The sequence below is a fragment of the Pelmatolapia mariae genome, linkage group LG12 (assembly GCF_036321145.2).
Source record: "Pelmatolapia mariae isolate MD_Pm_ZW linkage group LG12, Pm_UMD_F_2, whole genome shotgun sequence".
NCBI lineage: Eukaryota > Metazoa > Chordata > Actinopteri > Cichliformes > Cichlidae > Pelmatolapia > Pelmatolapia mariae.
In genome coordinates this window covers 22,540,633-22,563,097 of record NC_086237.1, presented here as the reverse complement: position 1 = coordinate 22,563,097, position 22,465 = coordinate 22,540,633, and the positions used below count along the sequence as shown (strand labels likewise).

Below are 22,465 nucleotides of genomic sequence, written 5' to 3'. Positions count from 1 at the left end.
TATCGAGGTGGGAGTAGGTGCGAAATGGGTTTTTTTTTTCTAATGGCGATAAATACTTTTTACTCAGAAAACTTATTGTTGCACTTTTTTTCTGTACATTTTTTGCAAATTTAGATGTTCAATATGATTTTTGCAAACAGAAAGTTATATCAGACATTCGAACACTGCAAGGCAACCTGAAACAATAAGACTGGGTAGAAAACCGATCGGGTTTTTTTTGTGATTTCCTGCCTCTTTGGAGCTAAAAGAGGCCATCCATGAGATACGTCATGAAATACACGAGATGTCCTCTGTTTAGTACATCAGGACTTTGTAGGGTAGCTCAAATGAGTCAAAAGATATAGACCATAAACAAATGTCCATTATAGAGGCAATACATGAACAGGCTGGTTCTCTGGCGTATATACCTCTAATAAACTAAGCTTTTAAATACACATATTAACGTATTCTAACAGCCTCGTATTTGCCGTTTACCTTTTGCTGTCTGCATTCCAGCACTCGTTCCTTTGCTTCTTCTGGGTTTACGAGGAGTCCGTGAACGTGGCACATGTCTGATTGGGAAAGCAGTGGGAGGAGTTCTAGAGTAAGGTGTACAAAATGTTCAACGGGAATGAATCTGAGCTTAGACTGTGTGAACGCTTGAAAACAAGTTATTTAAGACCAGTAACAAATACGGCAACCGGGACATGTTTTTGAGGTCTTCGACTTAATTTTTAGGCTGACCGCCCGGGAATTACAGGAGTAAACCAGCCTGTTAGCTTCCCAGCAGAATGGAACCGGCTCCGGGATAAAGTGAATCATGTTTTGCGGTATTTTCTTGCCACTTTTCGTGGTGCTGTCGTGTGGCTGGCAGCTCACCTCGGGCTCAGAGCTTTTACGGAACGAGTCTGGTGTCCGGGTTGGAATGGCTGGACGTTGGTCCTCACCGGTGATGGCTGAAAACAACAACAACGATGAGGTCAGTGAAATGTTTTTCTTTGTTTTTGCTTGGAAATGAACGTGTTATCTGTGAGTGCTGTATTTTATTATCAGGTGTTCGTCAGCTGCTTGTTTTCTGGTTCAGGTCAGCAAGGTTTTTTTTTTCACCTGTCACATGATTAGCGAAAGCTAAGGGCGTGAGTCAAGTTTGATCGGCTTGGTTCACATCCGTCAGTAAGCTATAGACCCTCGGTGCAAAGCTGAATAGAGCACTGAATGTGTGTGGTATACAGAAGGACCTCTGCATGGGTGGGTGAGTGGGTGTCTTGCTTGTTTTGCAGTGGATGAAAAACATACACAAAATTTGATCTGACATCTCATTCTGATTAAGGAATGTAGGTGTCTGATTTAAATCAAGTAAATCGAGTCTTCATGCCAAACACAATACACACTGCAGTTTACCACTCCTCATCAAGACAGGTTTAGCTCAGGTAAAGCATCCCATACTCAGGACTCCCATCGGTCCACTGTTTTTGTGAAAATACGAAATACCCAGGGCCATAAGCTGTCACAAGCTGAAATGGTTAAGTCGGGATCTGAATTGAGTGAGCCTCATCCTCTGTGTGCTTTTTAAAAACTATATTATTTCACTCAGTTCTTGACCCCCTTCGTCATTTTATTTGTTACAGTTTAGCAGTTTCACTCGTCACAAGCAGTTACGCTGAAAAGGTATGCCATATATGTTGCCTTAAGGAAACTTGTATGGCAAGTCTTGTTTTTACGTTTGCTTTCCAGTAAAGGTGAATTCAGGTGTCTGTTTATTGCTAAGGTGGTAGTGGTTGGCGTTGTACTAGACTGAATTTTAACGAAATGTGCAAATAATCATCTGGACAATATCAGTTTATCACAATTTATCTCTGTAAAGGTGATGAGTAGAATTGGATTGCATCAAAGTTACACCTCTGTTAGAGGTGTGTGTGTGTGTGTGTGTGTGTGTGTGTGTGTGTGTGTGTGTGTGTGTGTGTGTGTGATAAGATAAATTAGTTAATGTGGTCTCTTGGTATGCAGGCCCATTGTAAGCAGTGATCCAAAATTAAAGAGCTTTCTGGTGATTTGTTATTTATCACCTTATATCATGATTGCATGCATCTCAGTGCTGTTAGATGATGATGTTGTTATATCAAAATGTAGCGCCTATGTTTCAGCTATCACCTACACTTATATTCAGATGGATTTGTAGTGTTTTCATGCATATTCAAATATATAAAGCCTAAACACAAAAATAAATTTATGTTACACTCACCTTCATCAGTCATTACGAAAGAGATGCACATGTTGTTGTTCTACTGTTTAAGCCACAAATGATTGCATGAAAATGTTGAGCCATTTAGATAACTGTGTGTGCGTGTGTGTGTGCAGTGCGACTTGGTGATGAACTACAGCGTTGCAGACCGCTGTGCATTCGTGAAGAAAACACCAGACTGTTCAATGGAAGATGGCTTCATCAATTACCTTGAAGTGGCCTTCTGTCTGCTGCCTCCCAACCTCACACCACTCACCATCTTTCTCTGTGTAAGACTCTGAGTTATTTCTATATTATTTCTATAACAATTGGGGAAAAAGCTGGGAGAAAGACCAGGTGGCATTATCCTTATAGCATATTGGTCACCTTTTTACCTTGTGAGCTAAACCGGGGTTTTTCTTTTTTCTTTTTTTTTTTTTTAATGTGGGTGAGAGGCGTTAGGTGCTTCTGTTTTTGGGCTTGGTTACTGTTTGTGAATCAACATAAAACTCACATGAGGAAGTAAACTTTGCTTCAACAGAACTAGGAGAACTATCCCCTTTTTGTTTTAGCTAAATGTGTTTTCATAATGGTGGATATTTTCCAGTTCCCCTGTTTGCAAGATACCCAAAGTCTTAAATGGGATTAACTGAAGTGTTTGGTTAAAAACAGTGTAAGTGAGAATCTGCAAATGAAACCTAAAAGAGAAATCTGTGCTCAGGAACAATATGACCAATGTAGTCAGTGTCACAAATGTAAAGGCATTCATACTTTATTGTTTAAAAAAAAAAAAGTTTTTACCTCACAAACCAACAACTGGTGTCTTTTTTTTCTGCTTCTCCACAGATTATATGGCTCTTCTTTTTGTTTATTATTCTGGGACTTGCTGCCTCTAAGTTGTAAGTGTCGCTGGTGTTATTCAACACACACACACACACACACACACACACACACACACACACATCCATGGTTTCAGCAAAATGGTCATGCAAATAAAAGTCACATGAGTGGAGAGTTTTCACTACTTTTTCACTTTTGTTGCAAGATTGTGAGATTTCCTCAAAGGAAGCACTGTTGCTTCTGTTTTTTGTTTATATTTTTTTTTAAACCTACCCACTTCACTTTACACACTACTGCAAAGAAGCTGTTGTGTGTTCAATGAAAAGTATCTATTGAGAAATAGCTTTTTTTTGTAAATTGAGGTATTTAAATTATTTTGTTTTCTCAACAAGATTATTGGATTGTATTTATTTTTTTCCCCCCTCTTTCCAGCTTCTGTCCCAACCTGTCTGCCATCTCCTCCAGTCTGCGCCTCACCCACAATGTGGCTGTATCCTTTCTCTCCATCGCCTGAACACTACCCATGGGCTGCAGTCTGGAGTTTCTGTTTGACCTCTTAGACTGTTAAATATTAGAATATACAGTACTGTGTAAAATTATTGATCTACCTTTGTGTTTCTTTGTATTTTATTAGGAAAGTGGGAAGTGTGCAGCTATTTATTGAAATGTGTGGAAATACAGGATAGAAGATGAGAAATAACTGAGTTTGTGCAATTCTAATACATTTGAAAGTCTATATTTGGTATGACCACGTTTTTTTTGTGTGTAGTTTCTTGAAGTAATCGTCAGAAATAGTTCCTCGGGCTTCTTCAAAGACATTCAAAGCTCCTCTTTGGATGTTGGCTGCCTTTCATTTGGTTCTCTGTCAGGATGATCCCACACTGCTCTAATAATTTTGACGCCATGAATATTTTTCCACACAGTGGAAAACCAATTATTATTATTTTTTTTCTTTCTATCAATATCACAAAAAACACCCATTCCACTGAAAAGTATCAGTACAAGAACTGGACTGAAAATGAGTGTAAAAGCAGCAAATGTTCAAAGAAATACTTTGAAATGCCTTCAAAAAGTCTGGAGAGCTATTGCTCAAAACCAGATTACGAGAAAGTCTGGCTCCTTGGAAGCCAAAAAATAAAGAAATAAGGGGAGGCTCAAAACTTTTGCACACTACTGTTTATATTATAGTTTCTGAGAAGAATATTTTCCTTGACTGCTGCCTGTGATCAGGGTGTGACATTTCTGGCTCTTGGTAATGGAGCTCCTGACATCTTCAGTGCCATTGCAGCATTTTCCCACCCGCACACAGCGGGGTTGGCTGTCGGAGCCTTATTTGGTAGGCACAGACTCACACACGCTCACACCGATATGTAAATAAATTTAAAAACGCCTTGAGATGTGACAGCCTGTTTGCCTTTCCAGGAGCCGGGATATTTGTTACTACAGTAGTTGCTGGCAGCGTGGCGCTGGTCAAGCCTTTTGCTGTAGCTTCTCGTCCGTTTCTGCGTGATGTCATCTTCTACATGGTTGCAGTGTTTTGGACTTTCCTCATATTGTACAGAGGAACTACGACGCTGGGAGAAACACTGGGTATACAGCGACACACGCACACATGGTCTAGCATTATTTATGTATCCTATTTGACCTCTCGATTTTTCTTTGTTGGACCGGTTTTAGAAAGCTTTTTATTGAATTTTGAATAAATAGTGTAATTTTAAATATATTTACATTTGTTCTAATTCGCCATCAGTGAATCCTGACTAGACTCAACAGCTCATTCATTTTCACTTTTGTTATTCTGCTTCTGACTTTTGTCTGAGTGTCAGTCAGTGGGCTGTTTGAAAGACCAAAAAAGATTTTTGTTTCTTACGAGAACCACACACACATCTTAGGATAATTAAACATGTGATCATTAGTCATCTGACACATTGCTTTGACCGTAAGAAGCTAGTGGTATAATATGGTGCCAGGTTACAAGGAAGTTATGTTAGGTTTGGGCAAAGGTCCAGGAATGAACTTGCTGCTGCAGTGGAGGCTAACTTCTCTTTTACTGCAGTGCTCACTTCAAGACAGTTTAAGGTTGTCTCAGAGTAGAGCTTAAAGAGTCCCAGCCATACTTTCAAAGAATCGCCTCACACTGCGGTAACACAAAATATGACATTTGAAGTCACTCTGGACATGAAGTGATGATGTTTTCTCTATATTAATATTAAAACATTCAATTACTTATGCTTCTGGTGATTTATAGGCAGTAAACTGAAGTATTAACTTTGTTTTCTTCTTTGAGTAAATTTTTCTGCGATAACTTTTCAGCTCATGCCATGGCAAAGCCTCCGACTGTCCTTCCATCTATTTACACTTCACAAGAATCATTCCTTCTCTTAGAGTATTGGTTAAATTGTAGAGAAACTTGCACATAGTGATCGTCTAATAAGTCTGTGCTCGAGGCTATGGTCCAATTTATCATTTTACTGTCACGCTTCCATTTTCACAGCATAAACTGCATGCACATTACTTAGTTTTTTTTCTGATGTACCAAAGAACATTCAAGCCATTTAGCTAAGTCCTTAAAATAAGATTCTCAATGCACATAATGACAAAGCAAGAACTTTATGAAATACCAGATGATGTGATGGCTTTAAATATCACTTGTAACCATCATGGGAGGGAGTGATCAGTAACATGGTGAATGCTTTGATAAGCTGCTGCATTTACATGTATTCATGCGTCTTTTTTTTTCTTTTTCTTTTTTAAATGGCCGTGGTTAGTTTTAACCATGTAGTCATAATACTCCTGAATTTAAATGTTCATATGGTGGCAAATTTGATTAATTTGTCCTGAATACGACTGTGTGTGAGCCTTTAGTTCTCATTAGTTTTTACCACTAATGACAAGTAAACTTTACACCTTCTTTCTGCTCTCCACAAATTGCAATATCCTGTGAAATGTGATTGATCGTGAGCCAGATCAGCTGCTATGTCGTTGGTCTGGTTTTTACAGCTTAGGTGTGAAACCCACAGGGCCAAAAAAAAGAGGTTAATTAAAATGGGGTGTGGGTGTGTGGTCATCATCCCTACATGTCTTTACTATTAAAATTTTTATTTTATTTAATTTTTTTTTAACTAGGGTACCTTGGCCTCTACGTCCTGTACGTCGTGATTGTTATCATCAGTGCGTTCATTTACAACCGGCAAAAGTATTCTGACAACACGAGTGTCCAGAATGTTACACATGTTCCAGGTTAGATATATAAACACACACGCTCTTACACACACAGACAAATAAAAACCACACAGTTCCCAGTGATGTTGTTTTTTTTTTTTTTTTTTTCTTTGCAGCAGACTTTCATTCGTCTGACTCATCAGATGATGACGTTCCCTGTCTGACAGGCAGGAGTCTTCATCAGGAGTATGGTAGGAATGCAGTAGCCTCCTTTTAAAAAAACAAACAAAAAAAACAAACAAAAAACCAAAAGTAAATTTACTGCAGCACATTCCTGAGTGATCAGATCATAATTTACACCTTTGTGTTGCAGAGTCAGAGTATCGACCACTTCTGCCCTACTCTGAGTCAACAAGTCAGATCCTGCTGAGCTCTTTGAATCCAGTCGACAACCGTAAGTGGAGGAGGAAATCATGGAAGTGGAAAGTCCTTAAAGTACTCAAGGTACTGGTTCACAGACTTAAGTGAAATCCAGTCAAAACTTGTCTTACAATGTAAATTAATATAAATTATTCTGTGGTTCTTGGTCTGCACCCATCAGACACCTCTGGAAGTGCTGCTGCTGCTCTGTATCCCTGTGGTCGACCCTGACAAAGAAGACAGAAACTGGAGACGCCCCCTAAACTGCCTCCACCTGATCACTGCTCCTCTGGTGTGTGTGCTCGTCTTCCAGTCTGGAGCGTGTAAGTGCTTAACAGAAGCAACTTGAAGTCCTAGTCTTAATCAAAATAAGCATATGATTAAATTATTTTCTTTTTAATCTATCAGATGGAAATTATATGATCCAAGGGCAGTTTCCCCTCTGGCTGCTGTTTCTCCTGCTGGGACTTTTCGTTTCTGCTATTGTCTTCTGCTCAACCAGCAATGACTGTCCTCCCAGATATCACTCAGTAAGTGTGTGGAGAATAAGTACGATGATGGTGGTGATGATGATGATGATGATGATTACTCCTTTTTGTAATACTGTAGCCAAGTGGGACAGTGGTGTAGTAGTTGGCACTGTTGCCCCCCCTTGAACTCCACATCTGAGAATGGCTTGCAGCCATAACTGAGCACTGTTTGATTTTCAAAGCTGGGCAGTATCCTGTCTGATTAGTACTTAAAAGAGGAGTCTGTTGGGGAATACTGGGTGCTGTTAACGTCAAGGCCATTTGTGGCTCAGGAAGTAGAGCGGGTGGTCTGCTAATCAAAAGACTGATGTCGAAGTATCCTTATTTTCCCCTGATGCAATCATCAGAGTGCAAGTGTGTGACTGTTGGGTAAAAAAGTGCTTTGGTATAGAAAAAGGTGCTTGTATTAATTTAACTTTAACTGTCAAGTCTTTTAAAAATGGCTAAAAACAAAACTTTGAATTCACTGGCCAAATAAATGTAAAAAGCATTTATCTCTATTCTTTTACTGCACATGTGCAAAATTACTCCACATTCAGGCTTCAGTTACTCTTCTGTGTTTTCTGTATCTGTTGTTGCTTCATGCACTGCAAAAAAAACCCCCAAGAACAACACAATACAGTACACTCACATGCATCTTTATTACACCTAGTAAATATAGCTGCTACCACACAATACAAACTCATGGACCTCATGAGCCAGTTGTTTTTGCATATTTATCTACAGCTTATGTTTCCTTGTTGATTACTGATGTGCTTTACTGGGGCAGAGGCAAGTCACCTGCCATGTTTGGCATTATTTAACTCTCCTATTGCTGTTTATTCATTATTCTCTGAGTGCTGTGTCCCTTATGTGTCTAGCTCTTCTGATGCACAGTGATGCTATGAGTTTGACTGCAGGTATAATGGTTTAGCATGTTGACTACACTGGTTTAGTTGACATTTGCTAATTAACACAAAACACAAATTAAGTACAGCTGAGGCTGATGGATATCCGGTAATTGCTGTTTTAGTTTTAGCAACACTGCCATCAAGCTTCTAAGGTGGCTTAAAATATTTGCATTTCTCATATTGATTCAAGACTAAAGCTACATCACAGGTCTTACTTTTCTTTTTTTTAAAGTTTTTACATTTATGCTATGATGATACTTGTTTGTAAATTTCTTGTCCTTACCCCCCCCCCCCCCCCCCCCCCAGTTCTTTGCTCTTTTGGGGTTTGTGGTGAGTGCAGTGTTGATCAGTGCGGCGGCCTCTGAAGTGGTCAGTCTTCTGCACATGCTCGGGGTTGTGCTGCGTCTGAGCAACACTGTGCTGGGATTGACTCTGTTGGCCTGGGGAAACAGCATTGGAGGTAATGCTTAAAAACCTGATTCAGTATTTTTCTCCAAAAACATATGGTATGTAACTTTAGTTGTTTAAAAAAAATATTTGTCTCTTATTTTCAGACTGCTTTTCTGACATCACCATCGCTCGGCAGGGTTACCCACGGATGGCTATATCTGCCTGCTTTGGAGGCATCATTTTCAGTATCCTTGTTTTTGTGACTCTGTAAAACAAAACCTATCATGCATGTATAAAAGAGGCTTTTAGTATCCTTGACTCTTACTTCCTTCAGACATGCTGTTTGGAGTGGGTTTAGGATGTCTGGTGCAAATGTTCCAAACGCATGCCGACGTGCAGGTAATCTCCTCTAAGATGCAGTGTAATCTAACCCAAGCTACACAAGCCTGTTTCAGACACTATGAAGACAATAAGCCTTTGTTCTTGTTCCTTCTCAGGTTGAACCAGAAGGTTTGCTGACATGGATTCTTGCAGGATCTCTGGGTTTGTCTTTGGTCCTGTCCTTTGTCATCGTTCCACTGTGCCGCTTCCACTTGGGTCGGGCCTATGGCATCTTTCTCCTCATCTTCTATGTCATCTTCCTTATCATTGCACTTCTTACGGAGTTTGGCAAGATTCGTGTTACGTAGACCTGATGCTGCGGCCGGTCTGAAAAATGACAACTACAACTATTTATGCACTATTTTTTTTACAAGAATCAGCTGTAACCTTTGTTCCACTTGACTACTACCCACAGAGTTCCTGCGGTTGGATAATGAAATCAAGCGAGCAAAGTCTGCTCAGGGAGGACTGAAACGACTCACACTGTGCCTTTTGTAATTTGAAACACTGAATTGTCTCCATTAATTATTGATCTAAATGTTAATGACTTGTGCATGCTGCTTTGGGGTAATTAAATGATTTTGGTTTAATTTTTTTGGAGTGTATGTGCTTTAATTTTTTTCCTCTAACTTCTCTCAATAGATTTTGAGTAAATGGGTAATTTTTACAGCCAGCAGTGTTATAATCCAGCAACATCAATGAACGTCACAGTTTGACAAGTTCTAACAGTTTATTCAAATAAACTCAAATACATTACAGAATAAGAAGTTATATAAAAGTAAAATATTCTAAGTCTGCTGAGACATTAGTTGAGGGAAAATTTCATAATTTGTTCAGTTGAGCTAAAAGGAGTGTTAAGTGTTTATATATTTTGGTCTTTGGAAAACTTAGTGGGTGTGTTAATACTGATCAGAGGAGCCGTTAAACTAAGGCATCAGGTTTAGATGCGTCATGATTTACAATAGGGCACAAAAGGCCAACAGCAGTATATGCACACATAATGTGGGAGTCCAGGCTTCCTGATTACTGCAGCTTTTGCCTTTAAAGGAAAACGTTGGAATGACGATGTGCATGTTTCCCTAGCAAACTTTGCATTAATTGATGCTGTGAGGTCCAGTCTGTGAGTTGAGCTGAGGCTCTGGGAAGGGAGACAAGTCAGGCATGGGACTGTCTGGATCCCGCTCCAGGCTTTGGTCTGGTTCAGGCAGGGCTTCCCTCGAATATTCTGCATACCACTCCTTAAGAAACAACACAGAAAAGACCAACACATCATAATAGTCCAAGTCCTGACATGGTATTCAGGATTACATCTTTAGTTTCTTACCTGTATCTCCTCCTCGTACATTTTCATGCTGAGGTCGCTCTTCGTCCTAGACCTGCGACCTAGGTACACTAAAGACGAGTGCTGCGCACAACAAATCAGGAGTGAAAATTAGAGGGACTTAAAGAGCAGAAGAAGACGACTTCTTACTGTTTGCGTGTGTTCTTACCCCACTTTTGTCCATAGTCTGTAAGACTCCCTGCAGAGAGCTGAGGGAAGACGATCCTGGGCACATCTGTTTGTACAGCTCGAGAGCGGCGAGAACGTCATCACGACTTACCTCTACTTCAAACACGATCCCATTCTCATCTACAGCATGTACAAACACATTTAATTTAGATCCTGGATGACAACCCTTAACCTGCATACAATCTCACACACACTCAAACCCACCCTCTGGATTTTCTAGCGGTTCCCGGTTCTTGCGACTGTAGTTCATGCGGAACACAAATGCATCTAAAATGAACGCCACGATGATAGTCATCACCACCTGCACAGTGCACAGACAAAACATTGTATACATGCGGTATGGTTACATTCCCACACACTGATTCTTCAGTAGATTATGCAGAGAACGAATGCAGAGGACAACATTAAAGTAAGACTACACAGGCTCCTCAGGACAGGATAGAAACATTGAAAAAGAAAAAAAGGCTTCAATTTGTCTCAGATATGCAAAACCTCTGAGTTTTGTTTTGTTCCTCTGTTCGCATTCCTACTCACCATTGTAACTATATAAAAAGTCATGAAGTACAGACGGCTCCAGTGGCTCGTCATAGACGTCACTCCTTCCTGTGAAAGAGCAAAAAGGAGTCAGACGCCCAACGATCTGTCCTCAGGCTGCCGAGTGGCGACAGATTTTGAACCACAGATAAACTCAATCTCACCATAGTGATGTACCAGTTGTTGACCACGGTCAGTTCAAACAGAGTCACTGGAGATAAACAAAAAATGAGTAAATGTTTTTAAAATTCTAGAAAACTGGTGCAGCCAGAATAATAAAGCACATGAACACACAACAGATGTATGTATACAAATACAGAATTTTGACAAAAAGGAAAAAGGGATTATTACCAAAGCTACTGAGGATGTTGTTGAAGTTATTGAGATAATAGTAGCCCTCTTCCAGCACTGTTTTGTTGCCTTGTGTGTTGTTGATCAGTCTGTAGGAATCGGCCACTGTGCTCGTACTGAGAGGGAGAGAAAAAAGGAAGAATAAATTAATGAAGTAATGAATCGCCAATGGAGAGACCCACTTTTTCCATTTGTGTCTCATGACACCACGACTCACTTGCAGCAGTTGGGGTAAACCACATCTGCAAAGAACTCCATTCCCACAATAGCAAAGGAATAGTAGAAGATGATTAATGTCAACCCCAGACTGGCCATCCTGGGGAAGAGCTCAAACATGGTGTCTAAAACATTACGATACCTCTGCTTTATCTTAAATAACCTGCAAAAGGCAACACACAGAAATTTGAATGTAAAATAAATGACTATTGCCATTATGTGCATATATGCTGTCACGTTAAAAGAGATTGAAAATCATACCTTAGCAGCTGAAGCGGTCTGAGAATTACGATAAAGTAGAACGGCTCCTTATCGAAGGCGAGAGCGATGAGGCCCAAGAAGGCAAACACCGTCACAGAGAAGTCAAACCTGGACGGAAGAGCATAGTAAGGATAACCAGCAAAAGCAGAGAAACAGGGTTTCATATCAGCTCAGAGGCATTTCTGTGATTTTCTTTTAAATAGAAGTAGGCCTAGTGAAAAACAACATGTCACATTTAATTATTAAAGATTCCTAAAATTTCCACACTCAAATGGAGTCTGTTGATTTAGACATTGTTTGTGTTTAACAGAGTGCACAGTTTGAGTCTGAGGTTTTGGATGCAGCACAGATTTGTGTTTTCAATTCATTAAAAATAAAATCAGTGTTACTCACAGATTCCACCCAGAGCTGAAATAGGCAACTGGCCCCAAACCTGATATTTTCAATAACACTTCTACACCATAAACTGAAAGTGGGAGGACAGACACAGAGTTAGAGTAAACGACTGTAATCAATCCTTGACACCTTTTGACATTTTAATACTATCTGGGCTGTCTATATGGGGTGCAGGGTTTGGGTGAGGAGGGTGCCATGCAGCCTACTTACTGGTCAGAAAAACAATGTAACTCCAGGGAACCAATTTGGACCAGGAAAATCCACCTGCAAGAGGGGAGGAAGGTGAAACACCTGGAGTATTGGAACACATGCCTTAGTACTGTGCAAGTACTGTGCAAAAGTCTTGGGGCATTTTTTAATATATTGCCAGGAAATTGAGTGCAGTTATTCACTGGAACACATGCAAACATACGTGTATAAGGCAAAAACCGAGTTCGTGCAATTATAAAGAGCTTGAAATTCAATATTTGGTACGACCACCTTTATTCTTCAGCACAGCCTGAACTCTCATAGGCATAGGTCTTCAGGAATACTGAAGACTACTTCAAGGACATTCAAAGCTCTTCTTTGGATGTTGGCTCCCTTTTAGTTCTGTTCTCCATCTAGATGATCCCACACTGCTTCAATAATGTTGAGGTCCAGGTTCTGGGGAAGCTAATCTACCTAGGCAGATTAAACACATTGCCAATGTGTTTGAGTTCATTGTCATGCTAAATAATTAAGCTGTTGTCAGTTAGACGTTTTGCAGAATATACTGCATGGTGAATCCAAATCTGACAGTACTTTTCTGCATTCACAATCCTGTCAACAGCCCCAACACCACTGGCTGAAATGGAGCCCCAAACAATGAGAGAGTCTCCAACATGTTTTACAAATGGCTGTAGACACTCACTGTTGTACTGTTGTAAAAATGTCAAATTTGTGTTCTTCAATCTATCAGACACATTTTCCACTGATTCAGTCCAGTTCTTGTGTAATTTGGCAAACCTCAGCGTTTTCTTCCCGTTTCCCTTCCTCAAGAATGGCTTCTTGACAGCCACCCTTCCACTGAGACCTTTTCTGATGAGGCTTCAGTGAACAGTAGATGGATCGACTGAACGGCCAGATGCATCTCTCGGGGTCCTGCATCAGGTCTTTGCTGAATTTCTTTCCATTTCTTAAGGACATGACTTTCAGATGTTGTTCATTTGTGCTGTTTTTCATAGATTCAACTATAGAAATGGAAACAAGTTATCCCTTTCTACATCAGGTTGCTAGTAATAATATGCCTAAAGATAGAATATTAATAATTATTATTTTTTTGCTTAGTTGTCTTTTATGTGTAGACACAACACTGGTTCATCCCTTGAGTTAGGGGCCTTTTTTATCATTGAATGAGTCATAGGTCAGAGTTAAGCGGTTTAGCAAATAACAAAAACATTCCACTGAAAACGGTCAGGGATGAGGACTGGCCTAAGTAAAAAAGCAGCCAATGTCGAAAGAAAAACTTTTAAAGACCTCCAGAAAGCCTGGAGAACTATTGCTCAAAACCAATTTAAAATGACAAGAAAGTCTGGCTCCTTAAAGGCAAAATATCAAGATATGAGGGGTTCGTGACTTTTGCACAGTACTGCAGATTACGGTTAAAGATCTTACTATTCAGCTGGTACGTCTCCACAAGGATCCAAACACCGTTGATGGCCACCACCACATCTACAGTCACAAAAAAACTTTGATAAGAGACTTTGATCAGTATCACTGATAGCAGCTGGGAGAAGGTCAATGATTACACTTACACATAGCATACTGAAAGGCCTTTGACTTCACAAGCAAATGGATACCTAATAAAGTAGAGAGGAAAGTATCCACAATAAGGGATCAAGAGCCAATCTTATTTTGCCTGACAACAGAAGAAAAGAGAGAAAGAGAACTTTCCTTTGAAAATGAGGAAGGCTGTGTGTGGAAGATCATCAAACCAGTGTTCTCCACTGCGGCGTGCCTAAACAACACACAGATTGACAGTAAATGTATATTTGAATCAACCAGAGGAGCACAAAAATAGAGCAGCTACACAGCAGAAATGTCAGGCTAATTACCTTCCATTTAAGGCCAGTGACCTCATAGAACTTATAAAAGTCCTGCAGGCTGCAACAGAACACACCACCATTAAATTAGTGACAAAGCAAATCAATGTAAAAGGATTTTCATTCTGAGAAGTGGAAGGGAGACAGTTACCTGAGCATGGGAGCCCCTGATGTGTTAAGAGCTTTGTAGGTGAGGAAGCGGTCTCTTGCAGACATGCGTGGTCTGTAAAAACGCATCAGACCATCGAACTGCTTCAGAGACACACCCATCGGTCTCTGTGTATCACAGAGAAACGTAAGAAAAGCTTAAGAAAACACCTGACACTGTTAAAGAAAAAGGAAAGACATGTTACAAATAATAATAAAACCCCCCCCCCAAAAAAACAGGCATACCTGACGGCTAACTAACAGCTGAAAGGCGTGGTCGATAGCAGAGCGTTTGTGAAGCAAGAGAGATTTAAACTTCATTTTCTCAACATCATTAAATGTATCAAACACGACCGCCAGGAGCTGGAGAGGGGGGCACAGACAGCGATGATGAGTAACTGGGAAAACTTCAAGCCATGTGTATTTTCAATAGGACTCAAAGACATCTCAGAAATTGTGAAAAAAACAAGCTTCTTCTACCAGGTTCATGATAAAGTAGAGCTCGATAGAGAGGTATACAATGAAGAAAACACAGGACCAGCGGTTCTTGGAGTATGCTGGCATCATCACATCAGGGAAACTACAAAAGTGAAAGAGAGATGTCATCAGATGCAGACCGAGTCATAAGATGCAAAAAATTAAAAAAATGTGGAAGCAGATTAAGCAAAAGTGGTAAAAGGATTTATGAGAAGCTCTAAACGTGGTGAGTACTGCTTACATGCCGCATGTGTAAAGATAACCAAGCGGCAGTAGTACGTGTATTGCCGTGCTTACTTTGCTGTGGTCAGCAGCACAAACAGGCTGACAAGGCTGTTCTCCAGAGTGTTGAAGTACTGTGGTGAGAGGATAGGGTTCAAGACAGGAAATATGACCAGACACAAAACTGGCACAAAGAGAAGAACCACCCAAATCCCCGAAATGACATAACTCAAACAAACTCTTGTAAGTCAGATGGAAGACTCAACATACCGGATCAGAGGTGTTCGTGGAGAAGAGACAGAAGCCTGGAGGACACAAAGAGCTAATCAAATACAAACATTAACAAAAACAGCTTTCTTCATAAGGCGTTTCCTCTGCTTGATTAAACAAGTTTAACAAATAGAGGACAGAAAATAATCAAAGTGTTTCTTTATGCACTCTTACCAAGAATAGCAAATATAACCATGAAGAAAAGCAGCAGCAGGAGGATGTCAATAAAAGGCGGGAGAGACTGGAAGATCTGACGCAAGTTTCTGATTGGATGAAAGAAACCTCGTCAGTGACAACTGCCTTGTGGGTGGCCACAATAGAAAACAAAAGAACTTCTCAGAAACATTTGTTAGCAAGATAGATGGAGCTGAAATCTCACTGAGTTTGTTTAATTTTGTCTGGCTTTACAAACCTACAGAGTTGAGTCACCGTTTTCTTTCATATGACAAGACTTTTGCTTGGAGCCCAGGCGGGGATGACTAGTCTCTCTGTTCCCGCTAGTATTTTCCATTATGCAAGTCAAATTTGTGCTCAATCAAAAATGTAATGTCTACTTTGTGGCAATGACTTGGGCCAGACTGAATCTGTGTGTGTGTGTGTGAGTGTGTAGGTCATTATTTACCTGCGCACAGCACCACAATATCTACAGTCCACCAGGAATATTGGTCTGAGCGCTCTGGTCACTCGCATGTGAGAAGTTTGTCGGATCAGAACCACTATGGCCTCCACAAACTGTACCAGTAACACACATGTCTGTGCAAAGAGAGAAGACAACATGTACAGTGTAGGATAATGAAAGCTGAATCCCCAACTATAACATCAGATCTGCAGATAGCAAAGTTTAATCGCCTTTCTTCAGTCTAATCCCTAATTTAGACGTCTGCTGGGAATCTTTGTATCACCTACGTAAGTGGTCGACGTCATTGCTCACATTTATGCTTGTGTGTGTGTGGTGTGTTACATGTTAATTAGCGTGTGGTCATGTCCCGATGTTTTATACGTGATGGTAACTGATAGAAAAAAATTAAGTGCTGCAAATGTTTTTCCCTCTTGGGTCCTCGCTTTTTGTTGTGCTCAGTTTGTGTGTGTGTGTGTGTGTCTTTTCCCCAGAAGCAAACATATTTGTCCCTCTGTTTTCCCATTTTTTGTACATTCCCTCATTTAAAGTCATCTGAGATTGTTAGTAGATACAACTATGGTATGAATTTGAAAAACCTAGTTGACTTTCTTCTTGAGTTATCAAATTCACAAGATTTTTTAGAAAACGTGACCTCTGACCGTAACTGAGATCCACACAATGTGACAGCAACCCGACTGCCACACACACACACACACACACGCACACACACAATAATTTTTACAGTGTCCTGCAATTATGAAATTATTAACATGTAACAGTTACCTTAACCATTGTCCTCTTGTGCCGTATGAAGGTGTGGAAGCCTAACCAGCGGAGTTTCATGCATAGCTCAAATGCCACCATAACCAAAGCCAGCAGCTCCAGCGTGGCATGGACCTGAATGACATCAAATACACAAGTTATAAAGGAAACTAGCCACTCATTAGTCATTTTGTTAGGTACACCTATTAAACTGCACATCAACACAAGTCTTTAATGAGCCAATCACATGACATATCACATGGTGTTTAGGCATGTCAAGGGAACCTGCTGGTAGAACTGGTGTACACAACATGAAAGCATGGATCCCTCGTTTTGGGGTTATGATTCATGATGCTAGTGGTGTAATGAGAGATATTTTCTAGGCACACTTTGGGCCCCTTAGTACCAACTGAGCATCCTTTAAACACCACAGCCTACCTGAGTAGTGTTGCTAATCATGTGGATCGCTTTATGACCACAGTGTGACCATCTTCTGATGGCTGCTTCTAGCAGGACAACACACCATGTCACAAAACTAATCTCAAACTGAGACAGAGAGTTCACTGTCCTCAAATGGCCTCCATAGTCACCAGATTTCAATCAGAGTCCCTTTGGGATGAACTGGAGATTCTCATCACGGATGTGCAGCCAACAAATCTGCAGCAACCATGTGATTCTATCATGTCTATGAGCAGGGGTGCACATAAGTGGTCTGCAGGTGCGCATTCGCTGTCAAAATAAAAGACGCGCACCAGATAAGAAGTTGCAACACGTGTTTGTGTACATAAGATTTTCTGGAGGAGGACAAACATTTGTCTAGAACTCTTAAAGATGTCGAAGAAGCAAGCTCCTTTAAGCAATTACTTTGGTGTTCCTCCACCTCCAAAGAAATGTCAGAAGGAGTCCGAACCGCAAAAGAAGCGCGTATTCTCGGAAAAGTGGTTGCAGGAGGTGAGCTGGCTTCAAACAAATGATGAACGCACAGAGATGTGGTGCAGAATATGCCGTGAAAATCCCACTCTAGCGGACAAAAACAGTGCCTTTTATATGTACGCAAATGCACGTTGCAACTTCTTATCTGGTGCGCGTCTTTTATTTTGACAGCGAATGCGCACCTGCGGACCACTTATGTGCACCCCTGTCTATGAGCAATGTTTCCTGCACCTTGATGAATCTGCAGAATTAGTACAGTTCTGAAGAGGAAAAGGGGTCCAACCCAGTGTTATCAAGATGTAAATTATAAAGTGGCCTGGGACTGTAAGGTAAAGTTGTGTTTTTAGTTCATATTAGTATGTTAGCGAGTAGAGATTCACTCACATAGACATCCAGGCGCAGTGAGGGTACAGCAGGAGCCTCGCACAGTGAGAGCATCAGCAGCAGCAGGCCTGTCAGCAGCTCCATCATGTAGAACAGGTGGTTGTGCGCAAACAGGTACGCTGCGAGCGCCTTTGGGTTTCGAGGGTGAGTGAAGAACTTATCATTGTTCTCTCCTTCCTACACAGAAAATTTAAAAGTTACACATTTGTGCATACAAGTTGGCAAAAGTGATGAATGTATGTATGGATATGAACGTTTCTAATTTTTTAAACAGCTTTAATTCTTTTTTTTTTTTAATAGTTTTCAATTACAATACAGTTACAAAACCTTATGAGGTTATGTTTTTGTATCAGCAACAAGACAAAAATCCCATTTTTGGCAAAAAGTTCATTTAATGTACATCAACACTGCCTTTGTATTTTATTTTGCACAGTTTTTCATGTTTATAGATTTATAACATCCTGCAGCTTTTCAGGATGTAAATATAGCTCACAGGGAGAGGACAAGGTTTAACCATCTACAAGTAATACAGTGTAGAAGGTATAATAAAACTATAATGTGATCATGTGAATGAGTGCATACACTAATAAATGCAGCAATGCTCTGGTTGTAAATACCTGCAGGTAGATGGCTGCCTCTTGGTAGTTCATCTCCCAGCTTTGTCGCAAGGACACATTTTGGGATCTGTAGTTTTGTGGGCCAGGCGTTGAGATCACAGCGTTGTTAACTATGTCATAACTGCCTCCTCCATCTGGAAGACAAAACTTAATTGTGAGTGTTCTCATACACCCCTTATTTATGTGAGTCACACAAAGGGGTATCCGCCTACCAATGCATTCTAGTTCTAACTGTAAGGCAAAGGATGAAGTCACTACAGGGCTCTCGATATGCGACTGATCTTCACGGAAACCAGCTGCCTGTGTGTGCGAACTCTCCATTTGTCAGTCTGGATTCATCAGCTGTGTGACGGTATTAACATCCCTCACTTCCAAGGACCAAGTGCACATGTGTGTCACAGTCACAGTATGCTGGTCTCGTTCCAGCATCAATACACATCTGGAGATACAGATGGCCAGACATTCCACGCAGACCTGATGCAAACAACAGAAACCAAGTCACAAGTGGATCCGGATGAAATCCTTACAGATCCGGAAATATCCCGGAGATCAGAAGGACTCTGGAGACCGGACCCCTTTTAAAATGATCACAGATGCTCTTGAGGTTTCGCACTTGTAGTTCTTTGAGAATCAGTTGCTTGTTTTGGAACAAAAGTCACACAGAAGAGAGATATTACATTTTTTTGCCAGACTGAAAAATTACCTCCTCCTGACTCTGTGGCACAATGTGAACCTTGATCCCAGTGCTGCCAGTCAGTAATAAAGTGTGCTTTCAATCACATCACATTTGCTATTAAGCCTCTGTCGTACCACAAACAGGATGCAGACACGAGACAGAAAAACCACAAAAGGAACTGATTTTGCAATACCAGACGACAGTGAGTGACTAACTTCGGAAGACACGAAACTCCTATGTTAGGACTTAAAACAAATAAACATAATATCGTATAAATTAAGTCAAGTGACCAAGATAAAATCCAGACAAAGTCAGTATTCAAACTCAAGCCTGGTCCCAGGTTCTTCCTCAAACAAAGCTGTCCCTCCATGCGGCTTTCTGCAGCTGCATACTTTACTCTGGCGCAAGTCTGTTGAGGTACTCTTCCCACACACTGTACATCACATATTTTCTCTTCGGGCACGACTCCTTAGAATCCAACGTGCTGCAGGTCACAGATGTTTTCTATCCACCATGACAGCAGCAGACTGAGCTGAAACGAGAAGCTTAAGTTCCAATCCAGTGGCAGCCTACCCGTTACTCTGACAGAAGTACACCCATCGTCTGCTGTGTGCCACTCCGACCACTCATTTGTTTGAGAACAATAATACGTTTGAAGCTCCCAGTCAATAACACAGTGACGTCAGGCTCACATAAAAAGATCCAGCAGTCATGTCTACTTGTCCCAGAAAAATAAAGGGTCTGGAACATGGGCAATAAAAACTAAATTCCTCACTTCTATCCAAGCATGTGATTTGTCACTCAAGTGATAAGAGGCAGCTTTATTTCATGGAGTCCAGGTTCATACTCCCTCTATTTCCAGAAGGTTTTGGCAGCAAGCAGGCAAGAACAGCACGACTTGCCCCACTTGTACACCACTCCCATATATGACAGAAAAAACACTCCTCTCCTCTTCCTGTTCATGCCAGAGCTAGAGAAAATGATACTCACACACACACATGCACACACACACACAAACACACGCTACCCATATGCACCGGGGAGGGGCTGAGGGGCACACAGTTCTAAGCTGAGCCAGCAGTTTTTCAGATGGGTCATTTTGTAGCTTATATGTGAGGAAAACAAAGGCAGCAGGATTACTATGTCAAGCAGATGCACAGATACTCATACATGCTCCACCCACACGTGATCCCAGAGCCTGGTGGACAATCTGTTTTCTCCATTCAAACAGCAGAGCCTGGATGTGCAACATATATGCAGCTGACTGTCAACATTACACTGCTTCTGACTGCACCAGTGCATTATGGTAAGTTAAAAAAAAACATTAACTCCATCTATATACAGCTATAATAAAATAAACAGTTTATGCAAACGCTCCTCTCTGAATACTGTAGTGTACAGTAAAAACAACCATCAGAGTTCAATACTCAGCTGACACTTTATCTGGAGTACCTTTAGAAAAGTATTGATTGAACTGTTTTTGTTTAAATACCTGGTGTCAACCATCCAAAGCGACAAACAGCGGCACAAGAGAGATGAAGAAGAGAGTGCAGGCAAGGCGGTGGTTGGAGACAAGTGCCAGGGGTGGTTTGTGACAGAAGGACAGCAGCAAGAGTGAAATTGAAGGTTTACAAAATGATAGTGAGACCTGCTACTATGTACAGTTTGGAAATGGTGGCTGTGACAAAAAAACAGAAGGCAGAGCTGGAGGTGGCAGAGTTTTGATTAGGAGTCACCAGAATGGACAGGATTAGAGATGAGTATATCAGAGGGACAGATCAGGCAGTGGGCTTAGGAGACAAACTTCAAGGGGCAAGGTACAGTGGAGAGATAGTGGATGTATTTAACAAAGGATCCTGAACATGGAGCTGCCAGGCAGGTGAAAAGGAGGAAGAGCACAGAGAAGATTCAAGGGTGTAGACAAAAAGAGAGGGTTGCCAGGACAAAGGAGGATGTAGGAATAGGGTGAGATGGAGGGAGATAATCTGCTGTGGTGACCTATGAAGTGAGCAGCCAAAAGAAGAAGAAGCAAACTGAACCTGTACAGAAGTAGTGATTTAACTTCTTGAATCTTAGAAACTTGGGTCTGTTGTAATTTTGACCCTAATAATGTATTTAAAATGTTGGGGGTGAATGAACCCCCAACACCACAGCCTTCTTAAAGGTGGGGATTATTACACAGGTGTTACGCAGGAGTGCATTAGTTTTGGCCGGGTGTGCTTTCTCAATGGGATCTGTGTATTACTTGTATGTCTACTGCGACAGCATTACAGTAGAGACACCAAACCACTTCCCCCGATCATGTTCCTTTCCTTGGTGTATATGTACATTGTTTGCATTGCTTGACTACAGAGGTATGTGATGATATCACTGTATAGACTTACGTTCGTCTCCTCTTTCAGGCTCCTCGCTGAGCAGACCACTATTTGCTTCGTCCCAGGTTAAGATGAGAGGCACATCGTCGTCAGTCTCCATGCTAGCTAGCAGATAAACAGACTGCAACCTGCTTTGAATTCCACCTTTTTGTCAGACTTAATATAAGCTACCTAACAGCTAAATAAGTGTAAGGTTTTCTCCGCAAACAGCAGTAGAACTGCACATCTTGTTGAGGACGGACGGCAGGGTTAGATATTAGCAGACAAACCGAACAGTTTCTATCCTGTGTTAAATGCAAGTTCAAATATCGATAGTAGAATAGTCAAAAACAGGCTCTAGCGCCTTTTACAGTATGCTAAACAGACATGGGGTTGGGGAGCTTACAGATTTGGTGTCTTCCTTGTCACAAATATCTATCTCCGATTTAACTGGCTCGCTGTCACGCAGGCTAACAAGCTGTCCGTCTGGGTCCATCGCGGCAGCACCATCTCTGCACAGCTACACAACTAATTTGATTACACATAGAACGGATAACCACTCACAGCTAATTGACGTCTAGCTTTATCTTTTTGAGAGCAACATTATGTACAAGAACGACGCCGCAAAATCTCTAGAGATACCTACAACTTATGGGCAGAACTGGATAAACAAACTTTTACGACACTAGCAGCAGTTAACGGCAGGCTAAGTAAGTTACCATGCATATTTCCAAAGTAAAAGTCGGCAATTTTAACACATTATAGTATATTAATTTAAAGCTAATACGTGTATGAATTTGTTTGAAATATGGTAAAGTATTCATATGTGTGTGTATATTTTGTCAACATAAGCAATCTGT

The 22,465-nt window shown here is 40.9% G+C and overlaps 2 protein-coding genes across 4 annotated transcripts; one reads left to right on the top strand and one right to left on the bottom strand.

The window, feature by feature from the left end:
- The first annotated feature begins 553 nt into the window (after positions 1-553).
- On the top strand, positions 554-9,416 carry slc8b1 (solute carrier family 8 member B1). 2 transcript variants are annotated; one of them, XM_063489122.1, is made up of 15 exons: positions 554-958; positions 2,338-2,490; positions 3,047-3,099; positions 3,473-3,530; positions 4,271-4,376; positions 4,463-4,630; positions 6,167-6,280; positions 6,382-6,453; positions 6,576-6,706; positions 6,804-6,945; positions 7,031-7,152; positions 8,349-8,502; positions 8,597-8,677; positions 8,767-8,831; positions 8,930-9,416. In XM_063489122.1, the coding sequence occupies exons 1-15, from the start codon at positions 800-802 to the stop codon at positions 9,119-9,121; spliced, it is 1,770 nt and encodes a 589-aa protein (XP_063345192.1). In that variant the 5' UTR covers positions 554-799; the 3' UTR covers positions 9,122-9,416. The 2 variants fall into 2 exon arrangements, with proteins under 2 accessions (XP_063345192.1, XP_063345191.1); XM_063489121.1 differs by having other exon boundaries at positions 6,379-6,453.
- A 108-nt stretch (positions 9,417-9,524) lies between these two features.
- Positions 9,525-22,295, bottom strand: tpcn1 (two pore segment channel 1). 2 transcript variants are annotated; one of them, XM_063489120.1, is made up of 26 exons: positions 21,636-22,295; positions 18,576-18,709; positions 17,959-18,135; positions 16,663-16,776; positions 15,883-16,013; positions 15,435-15,523; positions 15,261-15,295; positions 15,066-15,124; positions 14,772-14,871; positions 14,538-14,654; positions 14,296-14,420; positions 14,157-14,205; positions 13,998-14,059; positions 13,857-13,903; positions 13,717-13,773; positions 12,292-12,345; positions 12,079-12,151; positions 11,686-11,793; positions 11,426-11,587; positions 11,209-11,324; positions 11,022-11,068; positions 10,858-10,926; positions 10,528-10,624; positions 10,304-10,443; positions 10,138-10,218; positions 9,525-10,051 (listed from the first exon to the last, which is right to left on the bottom strand). In XM_063489120.1, exons 1-26 carry the CDS (start codon positions 21,724-21,726, stop codon positions 9,908-9,910), a joined length of 2,478 nt encoding a protein of 825 aa, XP_063345190.1. In that variant the 5' UTR covers positions 21,727-22,295; the 3' UTR covers positions 9,525-9,907. The 2 variants fall into 2 exon arrangements, with proteins under 2 accessions (XP_063345190.1, XP_063345189.1); XM_063489119.1 differs by lacking the exon at positions 21,636-22,295 and adding an exon at positions 18,788-19,370.
- Positions 22,296-22,465: the final 170 nt, after the last annotated feature.